General features: G+C 44.9%; 1 protein-coding gene across 2 annotated transcripts; it reads left to right on the top strand.

The window, feature by feature from the left end:
* Positions 1-8,920: 8,920 nt before the first annotated feature.
* LOC125530762 (uncharacterized) lies at positions 8,921-14,114 on the top strand. Of its 2 annotated transcripts, none has more exons than XM_087521659.1 (4): positions 8,921-9,077; positions 10,089-10,377; positions 11,244-11,360; positions 11,450-14,114. In XM_087521659.1, exons 2-4 carry the CDS (start codon positions 10,090-10,092, stop codon positions 13,637-13,639), a joined length of 2,595 nt encoding a protein of 864 aa, XP_087377785.1. In that variant the 5' UTR covers positions 8,921-9,077; position 10,089; the 3' UTR covers positions 13,640-14,114. The 2 variants fall into 2 exon arrangements, with proteins under 2 accessions (XP_087377785.1, XP_048551120.2); XM_048695163.2 differs by having other exon boundaries at positions 8,934-9,425.
* The last annotated feature ends 905 nt before the right edge of the window (positions 14,115-15,019 follow it).

The following is a 15,019-nucleotide window of genomic DNA, read 5'->3' on the forward strand; positions in this document are numbered from 1 at the left end:
ACAGCAGAGACGATCCGGACGGCTGTGCACACATACGCGCACGCATGATAGCAGCAGAAGCGAGCCTAACGGGTGTGCGTCAGAGATTAAACCTGTTGACTTGCCAGTTCGATCCAGTGTGGTAATCCTTTGCCAAAACATGCACGCTCAGGCAAACCACTTTAACAAACATTATTTCTCCTCTAGATCGGTTGTCTTCTCAAAATCTGAGCTTTTACCATGGGCAGTACTTAAGTACTATTTGATGGATCACTTTATGTGAGCAGCAGCAACAGAGTAGTCTTGCTGTAGTAGTATTGCCTTCATGATAATAGTAGCATAATCAAAATAGTACTACTCCGAACCACAGTAGCAGATCACTTTACGAAACCACCTCGGCTTTTGACCCTTGTTGATCAATCTGACGCAGCGCACAGTGGTTGTAGCACAATTCCTGTCGGCCTCGGCGGCAAACGACTGCAGTAAAAATTAATCTTATTCGGATTCAATGGCGCGGCCGCGGCAGTAGCTCGGCACTCTGGTGAGGGGCAGCTCAATAGGTGACTAAGTTGGGTCCGGTTTCACCATAGGTAGCAACGGGGTGCAGCCGTGGTGGCTCAGAGGTGCCAGCCTGCAGCAGAGGCGGGGGTCAGGCAGCGGCTCAGCCACGGGTCACGTGGAACACAGCAGGCGGCTCAAAAGTGAAGACCGAGGCGGAGACCAAGTCTTACTTCCCATTATCATCTTCCTCTGATGGATTTTTTTTCTTTTCTTTTGGCAGCAAATTGTAAACCATCTCAGAATCCGTGTATGCACTAGTAACTTCCCACGTAGTAGTACTCCTTTTGGTTGATTTGACCTTTCATTGGTTGTATTTCACAAGCAAATTCACATCCATATCAGATGCCTTTTTCTTCTTGGGAACTTAGTCCTACTCTCCTGTGGAAAATAGAAACGACGAGACGTCTTCGGTTTTGCCTGCCGCCGCCCTGTACAATTTTCTTAGGACTTGTAGTGCCGCAGGAAAATTTTCTTTTGTCTCGGTCTCGGCGAATCTTCATGAGGCGTACGGTGGTCGCATAGCATGCAACCCTAATTTCTCTTTCTTAACTTAAATTTCACGGATCGTAAAATCTGAACCGATGAGCTCAAAGTTGATGCAGATCCTTCCAAGCTGAGTCTTTCTTATCTGAATTTCTCGATCCCTGGGAGAGATTCCTCCAAGAACTCAACACCACCGTGCGCAGGCCCCACGGTGGGCGCCAACTGTGGTGGAATTGTCATAGCAGATGTCCTTAGTGTCAGGACTTAGTCGCGAGGCCGACGCATCTATGTGGTAGCTTGAGAGGGGTTGAGCGAGACGAGAGACACGATGTTTTTACCCAGGTTCGGCCCCTCACGGTGGAGGTAAAAGCCTACATCCTGCTTCATTGATATTGATGATGATGTCCATAGTTACAAGATTGCTCTATCTCAAGAGCTGTTGTCTAAATCTAACTTGTCCAACTCGTGGAACTTGTGAATCTTGTCCCTTTTGAGGGAGCCCTGCCCCTCCTTATATATGTTGAAGGGGCAGGTTACATGTAGAGTCCTATTAGGATTAGGACTAGTCTATCTCTAATACAAATCGGATATAAGTCCAGGTCTTAACTCCTTGTAGGACAAATATTCCTCATGCCTTTCCTCTTAAACCGGCCCACCGTTAAACGTGAACCGGCCTTCTGGGCCTTGGGCCTTGTCATCCGTCTGTCCCGCTCGCCGGATCACCAGTGAGTCATAATGACCAGGTGGGTTGCTTGTAAACCGCCAGGTCAGGGCGGGTCGCCAGTAACTCGCCAAGTGTCAGCGGGGTCTTCAGATAAACCGCCAAGTCCAGGCCGGGTTAACTTCCGGCCGGTTTACGCCGCGGGGTATATCCCCGACATTAGCCCCCAAGTTTAGCTTGGATTTATTCATGGTAAACTTATCTCTTTGTTATTTCCTTCTTTTGGGAAATCCGGGTCAACAAACCAGCTTCATAATCAATTTGCCGACATTGGCTTGTCACCGAGAAATATTGTGAAGAATAACTCCTTTGATTCAGCTCCGCCGGTTTAAAAAATATGGGTCTGAAAATACTTATCTAATATTCAGTCGGTTTGAAGATGTAAAAACTTGTCGGTTTAATACCAAAATGGCCGGTTTATAAATATTGATGGCACCGGGTCATAATTGTTGTTAACACCGGGTTATGTAATTGATCTTCCTGATTTGCTCAAAACTGATAAAATGAAGATATTATCTCCTTCTTCTTCTCAAGTTCTTCCTCCTCCACTTATTTCTGGTACACCTTCCTGTCCACTCTACCATCCTGCCAATCAAACATCTTGGATACATCATCAACAAGCTTGGTGTACTCAATGCAAAGCTTGTCATTTTGAGTCATAAGCTTGGCCAACTCCCTTTCATGTTCAATCTTAAGCTTGGCCAACTCCTTCTCAAACTTCTGTTTGTCAAGTACCCTTCCATAGTTCTGCTCATGAAACATTTCTCATAGCTTGCACAAACATCTCTGAAGAACAGTAGGCCAAGGCCCATCAACCCACTCTACAACTCCACAATTCACACCATCTTCCTGCATTTGTAAATGTGATAAGTTATTACAAGTGGACTAGTAGCTTATTTCAATTCCATGGTTAACTTCATAAACTTGAGATTTTCTAACAATGAATGACATAAATGAGATATGATAAATTATTACAATGCCATGATTAAGTTTCCAAAGTAACAAAAATACATATGTGACTGTCATATCAAACAAACTGTTGCATCATATCAAACATCAGTGAACATCCATAGCAGAATACTTAATTGGCATCTAACCTGGACTGGGCAGCCATAGAAACGCCTTCCTGTTATAGGCCCTTCAAAAGCAACACGCTTAATAGGCCTCATTTGATGCAGAATGCACTTGGGATGAGCAAGCTCAAGTTAGTCACAGAAAAGGGGCTTCACAGTGGTGTCTGGTTCCTCCCGCAACCAAAATAACCAACAAACACGGGTTTCAATGTGCACTCAATACCATAATCAACTTGCACAGTTCATTAAACATGAACACTAAAAAATCCCCAAATCAGCATGAACCCTAACACTGTACAAAGATGAGCCCTAGGTTACCTCAATCCTACAATCAAACCCCACCCTCACTAAACAAGAACAATATCACACACACAACAACAACACTACACTCAGCAAGATCCATGGCGGTAGCCTAGGCCTACTAGCACCTAACCCTAACCCTAACCCTAGGTGGCAAAGAACTTACCATAAGTCCCATGTCCATGCTGACGACCCGGCAGTCCTCCCCCGAGCTCGTTTCCTCATCGTTCCAGGAAGGCATTGCGGCAAGGAGGTCGACGACGACCGGCCTCGAAGACGGCGAGCGGCGGCGAGCTCGTACTGGAGCAGGGGAGTGAGAGCAGGGGAGTGAGCGAGCGACCGAGGGGGTATATTTACCCCAGTTCCGACCGGGCCGGTCGGCTAACGGCCGTCAACTGCCGCGCCGTCCATGCGCCGGGCCACGTAGGCTGACAGATGGGTCTAGGCGGTCAGGAAAAGGGTTAAATCGCTAGTCATCGCGGGTTTGGATTTTTTGAAACAGACGACCGCTCGTTTGGTAGCTTTCTGAGAAAAATTAAAAAGTGATAGTTTTTTTAAACCCTAGCCTGTAAACTAGTAGTTTTATGCTATTTACTCGCGGAATTCACATCACAAGCTGCATCAACATTAATCATAACATAACTCTCCAACCATGCTCAATTGGCCCCATACAGATGAAGTATAAGCATAATATAAATAAAATAGTAAAATAATCTCTTGCATGACGTAATTCTATGCTAGTACACAAACTAGTATGTGTAATTTGTAATTAATCTAACAATATAGATAATTTATATAAATTAGCATGTAATTGCAGTTGGCCTAATAAAAATTATGTGCAATGACATATAAGTGCAATTTTGTACGGTACCTTAGGTATACGTGTGAATACGCCACCATGTATAGGATGTCCGACATATCGACACATTGGCGCCGCAACAATGTCATTGCTGGTCATCGGGCACATGATGAAGCATCTAAAAAGTGAAGTCTGATTTAAACCCTGAGGTTGTAGGGTTTGGCCAAGATGAACCTCCACCTCCTAATCCCTGAAATCTCTACCCTGTCCTATGAAACAGCGATGCTACAGCTACGGACTGTTTTTTACAGACTCTAGGCTACGGACAGAGCTGCCATCAGCTGGTTGGGAAAGAGGGGAGACCCCACCCCGAAATTCAGGTGAACAAATGAATTAGGAGGCAACACACACGTCCGTAAGCTTGATTCCGTAAAGGTTGTCCATAGGTCTATCATGAATGCTTTGAATATCAGAATTAGCGCCACAGATCACACGACAAAAATAATGAAAACCTGACATATAATTTTGGTGCTGGCAAGATAGAAATTACGATAGATTACTATGTCGGAATTCCCTTTTTTTAGGAGTAACCACAAAGCACGGGAAAACTTTGTTTTTGCCACTCTAGTTTTTGCACACTTTATTTATGCCACTCTAGAATTTGACATTTCACTTTTGTCACTCTTAACTTTTGATAATATATTACTTTTGCCATTCCGTGGCAAAAGCAAAAGTTTTAGAGTGGCAATTGCAATACATTGTCAAAAGCTATGAGTGGCAAAAGTGCAATGAAAAGTTATCATTTTTGCCATGGGATGGCATTTGTGATGTATTGTCAAAAGCAAAGAGTGGCAAAAGTGAGATGTCAAATTCTAAAGTGGCATAAGCAAAATTGGCAAAAGCTAGAATGGCAAAAACAAAGTTTTCCAACCACAAATTCCATTAAGCTAACAACAAGCATACACCGGATGAGGCACACACACTGAAACACAGTGGACAAATGTCCCGGAGCAACAGCAGAAACACCCCTAGAAAATAAAAATTACAACCAAGTCCCATAGGGAGTTGCTGAACTAAATCCCAGCCTGCCGCCGTTTTCCTTCAACATCATCGCCGGAGGAAGTGGAGAAGGCAACCGCAAACCAACAGACCGAGGATACCTCATCGCAAAGATGCTTTCAGAACCGAATGAAGAACCGCCGCGAATGGCGGAGCACCTATCATTGTGGCACGTCGGTCGGGGAACAACCCCTAGCGCCTTCTGCCCCGGTACCACCGTCTTCGCCCGACGCCGTTGATGAAGACCGGTAGATCCGCCACCCAACAGCCACGAACCCTGCACCGGAGATGTCATCACCCACTGGTCACTTGCCGTCGCAGCCGCCTTACCAGGAACACCCCGGGCCACAAGATCCGCCACACCCGAGAAGCAGCGAAAGACAACTCCCCATGGTCCCTCGACACCACCCTGGAGGACGTCGTCGAGATGCGGCCGGGACTAGGGAAAACTTATTCCCAAAGCCAGCGCCGCCGCCATCCAGACACCAGCAAAGAAAACTACGAATCCCAACCCTAACAGTACACATGAGCAAAAGAACCGGGGTTCCCTCCCCCTCCCGTCACCAGAGCGGCGGATGAAGGAGAAGAGAACCCCCGGCCTTGCCGGTGGAGGGAGGAAAAGTGTCGCCGCCCTTTTCTTTTTGGAGAGCACGAGACAAGGGGCGAAACCGTCCCCGTCGTGTGATCTTGAAACACCAGGACGTGTGTACGCCGGAATTCGGTTATGAGGAGTGGAGGATGCCAATCTAACAGTTAATGGGCTTCCTAATGGGCCGTTTTCCTTTTTCAAAATTTATTTACATTTGGGGGTGGGTGGGTTCCTATTCGGGGCTTTTAGCGGCTGATATATGGTACGGGTAAACCGGGGCACACTCCCTCCCCCCCCCCCCCCCCCCCCCCCCTCCGTCCTGGGCTAGGCCCATTTTTTTATTTTTATCATTCAAAATCATATTTCAAACTCTAGACCTCAGGGACGAGACTACCAATTGAGATAACCATCTGGGACTCCTCACATCGTGTGCTAGATACTTCTTTTATTTCTCCATTTGTTTTGTTTCAAATATAACGCTAAATAGAACGACGACGGCTTTCCTTTTTTCCGCGGTTTCCTTTGGCCAATTTTTACTCTCTTTTTTCTTTCTTTCTTTACCTTTCTTCTTTCCTTTTTGTTGTTACATTTTTGTCTTTTAACACGTGAAATTTTGAAACATTAGGAAAAAAACTCAAATTTGTGAATCTTTTTTCATTTCCATGAACTATTCTTCATATTTCACAAACTTTTTGAATTTCACAAAGTTTTTCCCCTTTTAAGAAAATTTCAAAAATTTCAGAAAAGTTAATTGAGTTTTGAAAAAAGGAGATCCATTTTGAAAAAAGTTCATGCATTTTGAAAAAAAAATCATTGAATTTGTAAAAAAAGTTTGTCGATTTTGAAAAGGTTCATCAATTTTTAAAAAAACATACATCAATTTTGAAAAAAGTTCAAAAATTTTGTAAATAAGTTTGTGTATTCCAAAAAAGATCTTGGATTTTAAAAACAATTAGTTAAACTTTTCAAGTTCATGATTTTTTTTGAATCCATGAACATTTTTTAATACATGATCTTTTTTCGATTTTGTAAACTTTTTCTCAATAGGCGACTTTTTTTGTATGTTGATGAACTTCTCTTTGAAAATTGTGAACTTTCAAATGTTGTCGGCATTTTACTTTAAAAACATGTTTATCTAAAATGTTTTAAAGTAATTCAAAAATCTAAGTGGTTAAGTAAATCCTACAATATGTTGTGCAATAAATAACGCGACTATAGTTGTTCTTAACCAATTCGCAATGCATTTAGTGACTATCGCTAAGTAGCTCTAGTCGTTAGCCAACTTGTGCACGAATGTAACGGCACAAGTTCGATTCCTCAAAGAGTCCACATTGGGGGGGAGGGGGGGGGGCTATAAAATACAATTCGTGTGCGCTGCACGATCATGGGCCGACCCAGTAGTGAGTGCAGGCCCTGCTCGCCCCTATCTCCACCACTGGGGGGGCATCATAGCTACCTTTAGTGCTCCTTAGATAATAATTACATCATCAATGAGATACAAAACAATAAAACTAGGAGGGTCATCAACCCACACAAGGGGCCAGACTTATACTGCTTCGCTAAACAATGTGCAACACAATTGGCATCCCTATTACAGAAGGTAAATTGCACTGTATTGAAAGATAAATTTTAGACAAAAATATCGTCATAAAATGGAGGGGCAACCCATCGAAGAAAATCCTCCTGTCTGGAGGGTTTCAATAACTTGTAAACACTCTAATTGAATAATGATGCACGGAAGACCCAATTCATTTGCCAATTCAACTCCTCTCATAACGGGCTTGCATTATAGGTGCATCAACTATACATAATATATATAGGTTCATTGTAGCCAGCCAGAGTTCTTCTTGCATCATCCCTAGAAACCTTACGATGCGGAATTCACATCGAAAGTTGCACCAACATTAATCATAATGAAACTCTCCATGCATGTTCAATTGGTCCTATACACCCCCTCTCATGCATCAACAAGTCCTATCAATTAGTATACACTTTTCATCTACGAGATGTAAGCAGAACTAACTTGATACAAATATTAAGGGGAGCAACATCGTTTGTGTATCTATGATAAACATTGATCCTTCTCAAACTGTCATTTTAATGAAAGCTCCCAAGTTCCCTCTAGCAAGGAATAGTAGATTTTTATTTTTATTAGTACTACACTTGTATACTCTTTATTTATTTGCCCACAACTGTAAATAATAAAAAGTAGTTGAACATGCATCGATTTAATTTAAAAATGTATTTGCGCCTGGAAATCACTAATTGCCAATTGAATACGCAAACATAATTTTGGAAAAAATGACTAAACTAGCTAACTAGTCATTGCCAGTGTAGTACTCAAAGTACTTTACATTCCTAGAGGACGAAGCGTCTCAGTTGTAGTGTCGTTTCTCTTTGGTGAAACAAGGTCACTAATACAAGTGTCAATACAAAGAGTGGCATTGAAGCCACACGACTGACAGATGCATGTTCCTATTGCCTCTCAAGCCCACTTAGTGCAGGAAGACGATTCTGCTAAGCAAACGAGACTAGCATATGTAACCATTGAGAAAAGGAATGTTCGTTCAAGGTGAGGTGCACGGTGTTGTGGCAGTGAGAAAAAGGGCTTGCTCTCGACCGTCTTAAGTAGAAGCAGAATCGATTGACTGGTACCTAGGAATGTGCACCCTTTGCAGTACTATGTTTGGTGCTTTTTTTTTGAAGTAAATTCATTGATGTTTGGTTAGCAATCTTGGCACCGTACATGTACACTCAACTTTTGAAACCAAACCCTAATACACCCACACACCCACAGTCTATAGTAGTCGTTGCCCTTATCACCATGCATGCTCTATCAATTGGGTCCACGCGCCCATCGCGCATGCCTACAAGGCCTGATAAATGGTTGGTAACCATACCGCAACTTCTTTATTTCACCTTCGATTACCTCCTTCGTGAACCCAAGGTCGCCTGGTCGATCGATCACCTCGAACACCAGACTAATCATTGCCCGTGAAGTTGATACTCTTTGTTTTTAGGCAGCCGTGTCGCCGCAATGTTAGCCGGTCGTCCGCGCAGTAGCAGTCATCGGTCCTGATCAAACCGTAGATCAGCACACGGAGGCACACGCCGGCGACAGCTCCGGTCCATCGCCCCTCCCCTCGCCCGGAGCACCGCGTGTCAAGAATGCCCAAGATGGGAACTTTTGTTTGGTACCAAAGCAAATCAAGTCCACCAAGCAAGGAGGTGTGTAAAAAAAAGGTCCACCAAGCAAGGGAAGGAGGGGAAGGTTGTTGACCTTTTGGGTGTAACACTGGCCGGCCCATCCGAGAAAGCAGGCGAGGGAGCAGCGCTAGTGGCCCACGACGTCCACACCACCCATCCAGCCGTACCCTACCTGCCTCTCGCGGTGGCTCGACACGCGTGCGCGCGCGGCGAAGCGTCTCCCCCTCCCTCCCGTGCTCTTTCTCTGCCCTGCTGCGGCGGCAAGGAAAACCCCCGCCTCCGGCCGCCAGATTGGGATTGGGATTGGTAGGTGCCCGGCCACGAACTCCTCTGCTCCTCCCTCCATTGCCGAGCCGGAGACGATTTCTTTCTTTCTCTCCGCGGAGGCGGAGATAGATAGACGAGATAAATACCCCCGACCCCGAGCCGAATCGCAGCCGTATCCAATCCCAGCCCAATCCAGTCCACTCCAATCCGAGAGCGGCTGCCATCCCCTCCTCCGCTTAATAAATCCCAATCGCATCGCCATCAAATCCACTCCAATTAATCCACCGCTTCGCCTGCTCTCCCAAGAAACAAGATCGACGCGCCGCCGAGGCACCACACGAATCGACAACCAAGCGCCGCCGCCCCACAAACCGCCGGCGCACGCACGTATGTTCTTTCCCCTGCTGCTGCCGTACTACTAGTTCATCCTGCCGGCCAGTTTGTTTCTTTTTTCGAAGAAGAAGAAGATAGGGTTGCTGCGCCAGTCGTGGCGCCGCCCGGTCGGCCGTGCTCTGTTTGCTTTCTTTTTAGAAGAACAAGTATAGGGCAGCCGCGCTAGTTTTTCGCCGCCCGGTTCCGCCGGCCAGTCAAATTTGGATCCACGCGCGGTCGACTCCCGGCTAATCTTAGCCTTTTTTTTTTTCGATTTCGATCTGTATTTTCATGGGCGGGCGGGAGGCAGGGGGTAATAGCAACCTGAAAACAACAAAGGCGGTTTTGCTTAAGAATCATCGTCCACGAATCATATCAAATCTGCCGTCTTTTTCAAGACTACGCCACCACTGTTCTTGGACCCTTTCTTTTTCGTCTGCTCTTTCTATCTTTATTATACCACAAAAAAAATAACAGACTGAGATGCGTCCTTTCCATGGACCACAACCTCCGCCTTTTTGCCTTCTTTTTGGGGGTTTCCTCTGCCTATTAGCTCACTTCCCGCCGCATTTGGAATCAAATGTGCGCTCTGTGGAATCTGCCACTGTTGTTTCTCTAACCAAACCCATGATTTTTGTTCAAGGTTTATTTACCTCTGATCTGATTTTTCCTGCGCAGGATGAGGTTCCAGGGCCCCCGGTGTTCGTTCCGGGAGGACGCCGCCGACATGGCTGGCGCCATCTTCATGTCCAACAGTGAAACGAGGGATCACTGCTTCAACACCGGCGTCTTCGGGCTACCGCCAGAGTATGGGCCCTTTGTGGCCAATGTCAAGCAGGGGATGCCCCTGTTCCTCTTTGACTACACCTTCCGTAAGCTTTATGGCGTCTTTGAGGCCGCCTCCGATGGAGGCATGGATATTAGCAGGACCGCATTCCGATCCACTGGCCGCATGTACCCCGCACAGGTAATTCGCTCTTGCCATGACCCTCTTGATTGTTGATCAATCATAATCATTATGGTTCTGTTATGTATACTTTCCCCGTTCTATTGCTACCGCGGGTCTTATGCAATCGATCGGATCATATATATATCCCTTCAACACAACATAGGTCATCGAAAAGATCTCGGACGACTCACCAAAGCACGAAAGCCAGTTAGAAAAATGGATTCCTATTTGAAGAGTGCCTAACCGCATGGATAAGCTCACATTAACCCGTCAATTTTGGATCCAATTCGGGATTTTTCTTGGGAAGTTTCGGGAAGAAATTGGAATGTACACCCTTGGGCTTAGGAAACACTAGTAGCTAGTGATTGAATCATATCTGAAGTGTGAAATGCAATGACCCTTCTTTGCCTCTTGATTATTAATCCAGCATAATATGCTACTATCAAACCCTTGGGCTTAGAGAACCCCAACAAGTAGTGATTGAATGATCTATGAACTGCAATTGCCAGTGCTATGTTTCTTGACTGTTAATGATCATAATATGGTTCTGTTATGTTACACCATTGGGTTCAGAGAACTCGAGAAAGTATTAGTTGAATGATCTGTAAATTGCAATTGTCATTTTTTTGGTTCATATAAAGATTCTAAAGGCTCATTTACAACTGTATTTAAGAGTTGGTGGGGTTATGTATTCTGACGTACTGCTGAAAATCAGTATTCATCTACTAGTAGCCACTTATAATGGGGAACATCGCGTAAAATGTTATGTTGAACTGTCTAAGATTTAGTTGCCGGGAGCTGTTGCTTTCCTTGTATTGCTGACTGCCACTTACTGATTAGCGATAATAACTCTTCATTTGGTTTTGAGCTGTTGTTTCCCCTAGGTTTGCTTCAATATTGTTTGGAAGTGCAGACCGCTCACTGAAGATGAGTTTTTTCCTGCAATAGAAGAGAACTACTATATCTCAAAAAAGTTCTACTTCGACCTTTCCTATCAGCAGGTTTGCTAAGAAAAAACTTAATACTTTGAGTTTGTGAACCTTACGTTTGCAAGGTTATTATATAATTTGGTGTTTTTTTCCATTTGCAGGTTGTCCAGCTATATGGCTTATTTGACAAAAAGAGGGTAGAGCACCCTATTTGCAATTATTCAACAAGTGCTAATCTGGAAAAGGAGCACTCAAGCAGAAGGAGACCAGATAAAAGGAGCTTGTCTCCCAATAGTCCTCCTTTTTCTGCTGATCGTTCCCACACTTTGATACCCTCGAGTACCCCAAAGATCTCAACTGTCGAAACAAACTGCTCTGCTTCTACAAGCATGCATCTAATTGCACCACCTACTTTTGAGACACAGCCAAATGTGTCAATGCCCTTGGTAACCAAAGCTTTTGGAGCCCAGACCGCTCCCATCTACGGCAACCAGATAAAATTACCTTATCATAGTCAACAACATCTCCCAGATGTTTCAGCAATAGATGGCACTTCAACTCAGGTGTCTGCTCCTTGCTCTCAGGCAGCTAAATACCACCAAGATCAGTTTGTGGCAAATCAGTCGTACCCATCATCTGATGATTATCCGCACAATAGCTTGTCTTCTGGGTGCATGACACAAGGCCCAACTGATGGAGTTAGGTTGTCAGTAAAGCAGTCATATGGAGGCAGTAGCTTGTCATGTTCTCGGTATTTAACTCAGGTTCCAACTGGTGATGAAAGAAGCTATTTGACCTCAACTCCATATTTCCCATCATACCATGATTCATCTCTGGAAAGTCCGCAACACAATGCTCACTGGAAGGATGATTACGACATTAACTGTGACCAATGCAGAGAGATGTATGCATCTGAGCGTCTGCATTTAAACAGACGAAAATCTGTTACACCTCCAGAATCAACTCAGCTAGGTATTCCGGCTTACCCTGAAGCTCCTAAAGTATCAGCGATCATTCAACATAAAGAAAGCTTTACTGGCTACATCCCAATCCATGATCGCCCTGAGGACTTGGAAAAAGAACAACAGAGGCGTGATTTTAATCGTGATGGTTCAGCCTCATCAGGTTCTGGACATGAAACATTAGCCTACATTTCAGATCGACCATATACTGATCATGATGTTGGAGCTGAAAGCAAGATGGCAGTTCCTAGTCAGCGCCCACAAAAGAATGTGTTTTCTCGCTTATCAGTGAAGCCACAACTACCTCCCCAAGAAGTTACGGGTCCTTCAATGAACCAATTGCTCTATTTACTTTCTCAGAGAACAAAACAGTGGAGCAACAAGAGTATAAGTCCTAGAGAAGATGTTTGTAAACAGCTGGTCCGTGAACAGGACATGGACATGCCCTGTCCTCTTCCAGAGCTAAACCTGCCAAGTGGACTAGAAGGAGAAGAAGGCGCAGATCCTCCCTTCTTGAACTTCAAGAGGCGCAGCAAAGCGGCTGGGCTGGATACAAACGTAGAAAAGGAGGTTACCGACAGAAAGAAGAGAAGAAAGCTTGTGCGCCCTTCTTTTGGAGTAAATAACACCACTGGTACTTCTGGAAATGATCTCCAAGGGAATGCCATAGTTGAAGTGCGCCCTTCACATGAAGAAAATAACACTACTGGTAATTCTGGAAGTGACCTCCAGGGGAATGCCATTACTGAAAGGAATCAAAGCCCTGCTTCCATAGTTGAAAGGAATCAAAGCTCTGCCTCCATGGTTGAAATGAATCATAGCCCTGCTGCCATAACTGAAAGGAATCAAAGCCCTGCTGCCATAGTTGAAAGGAATCAAAGCCTTGCTTCCATAGTTGAAAGGAATCAAAGCCCTGCTGCCATAATTGAAAGGAATCATAGCCCTGTCGAAACTGATGGTAACAAGTTCATCATTGACCTAAATGAACCGGCATCTGTAGAAAGTGATCTGGCAGAGGATGGTAGCATTGCATCGTGTCCTGTTGCTACCAACACACAGACAGAAAAATCCTGTGAAGTAGATGTCAAAAAGCAAAACTGCTCAAATTCGGCCGGGGTAATCACCAAACAAGATGTACAGTCTGACAGTGGTGCACCTACAGAGAAGATTACACTTGATCTGAACATTACAGATCTGAACACAATGGACGAGGTGAAACTGCAAGCGATCCTTGGTTCATCATTGTTGCAAGCACTTGACAAGCTCAGAAATAGCAAGTCCAACGACGACTCCAACAAGGCTAAATCAAGCGCCTCTGATAAAAATAATAACAGCCAGGTGAAAATGGAGATGAAATCCGAAACGAGCACCAGACATAGATGCAATTGATAGTGTTAGCAAGACTGCCCCTACTCCAGCTGCTGGATAAGAAGAATCCTCAACGATTCAGTTGTGGAGTGGAGTATACCAACCGTAGGATGTTACAGTAGTAGTAGTATCGTCCTTTCTAGTTTATATAATGCATATCTGCTTTGTCTTGAGTCAAACCCTTCTAACTTTGACCAAGTTTATATAAAAAGTAATATCAGCATCTATCTTCTGTACTAGATTGATGTTGATTGTTTTTTCTATATACTTGGTCGAATTTAAGAGAGTTTGGCTTGAGACAAAGTAGATATGTCCTATAAACTGAAGAGTAGCAGGTAGTGGCATACGCATAGGTGAAAGAAAACCTATATTTTGCATGATATTTTGTGTTTTGGAGGAAGAAAGATAGGCAGTCAGTTTGCTGCTCTGTATGGCTGGCTGTCTGAGGCAGACAGTTGTTACCTCTTATTACTAATGAAATATCCTTTCCGTGTTAGTGTTGATATTCCTGTGTTGTTTTGTACTCTGGTACTTGGGATCCTCATGGGTTTCCTGTTCATGCCCTGTTTTTCACATGAGGCAATGTAACTTGGAAAACTTGGTTACGCTGGTCGAGGCAAACATCTTATGGCCAGTTTTCTACTGTCATAATGTGGATCAATTTGAAAAGTGTCGTTGACAAATTCAATTGGAAAATTGGCATCAAATCAACTAATAGTGTCACAAAATGAATGAGAAAATGAACCCAAAATGTAACAGGTGAGGCTAAAATGTTTTTTTAAATGTTAAGGTTTCAATTCTGAGAACCTGTGCTACATGGATATGTGATGAGACCAATCTCCAGGATTAGGCATGTCAGCGTGGTATCGTGAGCTGAAGACGAGGGAAATGCCATCGTGGTAGATTGTAAGAGCAACTCTAGCAGACCCCGCATCCTGCCCCAATCCGTAAAATAACCGCTAAAATGCAGGTCGGTGCAAAAAAACCAGCCCGATCAGACCCTGCATTCCGTCCCGTCCTGCAAAAAATTTAAGAAGGCGCGGCAAAATCCCGACCCCAACCCGGGAAAACACGAGTTTCCCCCTCGCGGCTGCGGTGCCCTGCATATAAGCGGAAGCGGTTGATGGGGGGGGGGGGGATTTCATCCTGTGCTTTCTCCCATCAACCACCTCTCCTCTCCCTCCGCGCGTCACCGCCGCCCGCCATCCAAGATTCCGGCGACAACAACCGGCAGGAGCACGCCGGAAGGCCGCCACGCGCAGGAGGCCTCCCATCCCTTTCCCCATGCGTCGGTGGGCCGCCAGATTTGCAGATCTGCGGCACTTCATCGCGGGCCGTCGGATTTGCCTTTTTCCGGCCGCCGGTTGCTTCCCCAGGCGATGGAGTGGTCGGGGAGCCTCT

The sequence above is a fragment of the Triticum urartu genome, chromosome 5A (assembly GCF_056163025.1).
Source record: "Triticum urartu cultivar PI428250 chromosome 5A, HENAU_Tu73, whole genome shotgun sequence".
NCBI classification, from domain to species: Eukaryota; Viridiplantae; Streptophyta; class Magnoliopsida; order Poales; family Poaceae; genus Triticum; species Triticum urartu.

Coding starts and splice junctions, on each gene's coding strand:
- LOC125530762 (XM_087521659.1), top strand. CDS start 10,090: ATGAGGTTCCAGGGCCCCCGGTGTTCGTTCCGGGAGGACGCCGCCGAC. Junction 10,378..11,243: donor GCCGCATGTACCCCGCACAG/GTAATTCGCTCT, acceptor TGTTTCCCCTAG/GTTTGCTTCAATATTGTTTG. Junction 11,361..11,449: donor TCGACCTTTCCTATCAGCAG/GTTTGCTAAGAA, acceptor TTCCATTTGCAG/GTTGTCCAGCTATATGGCTT.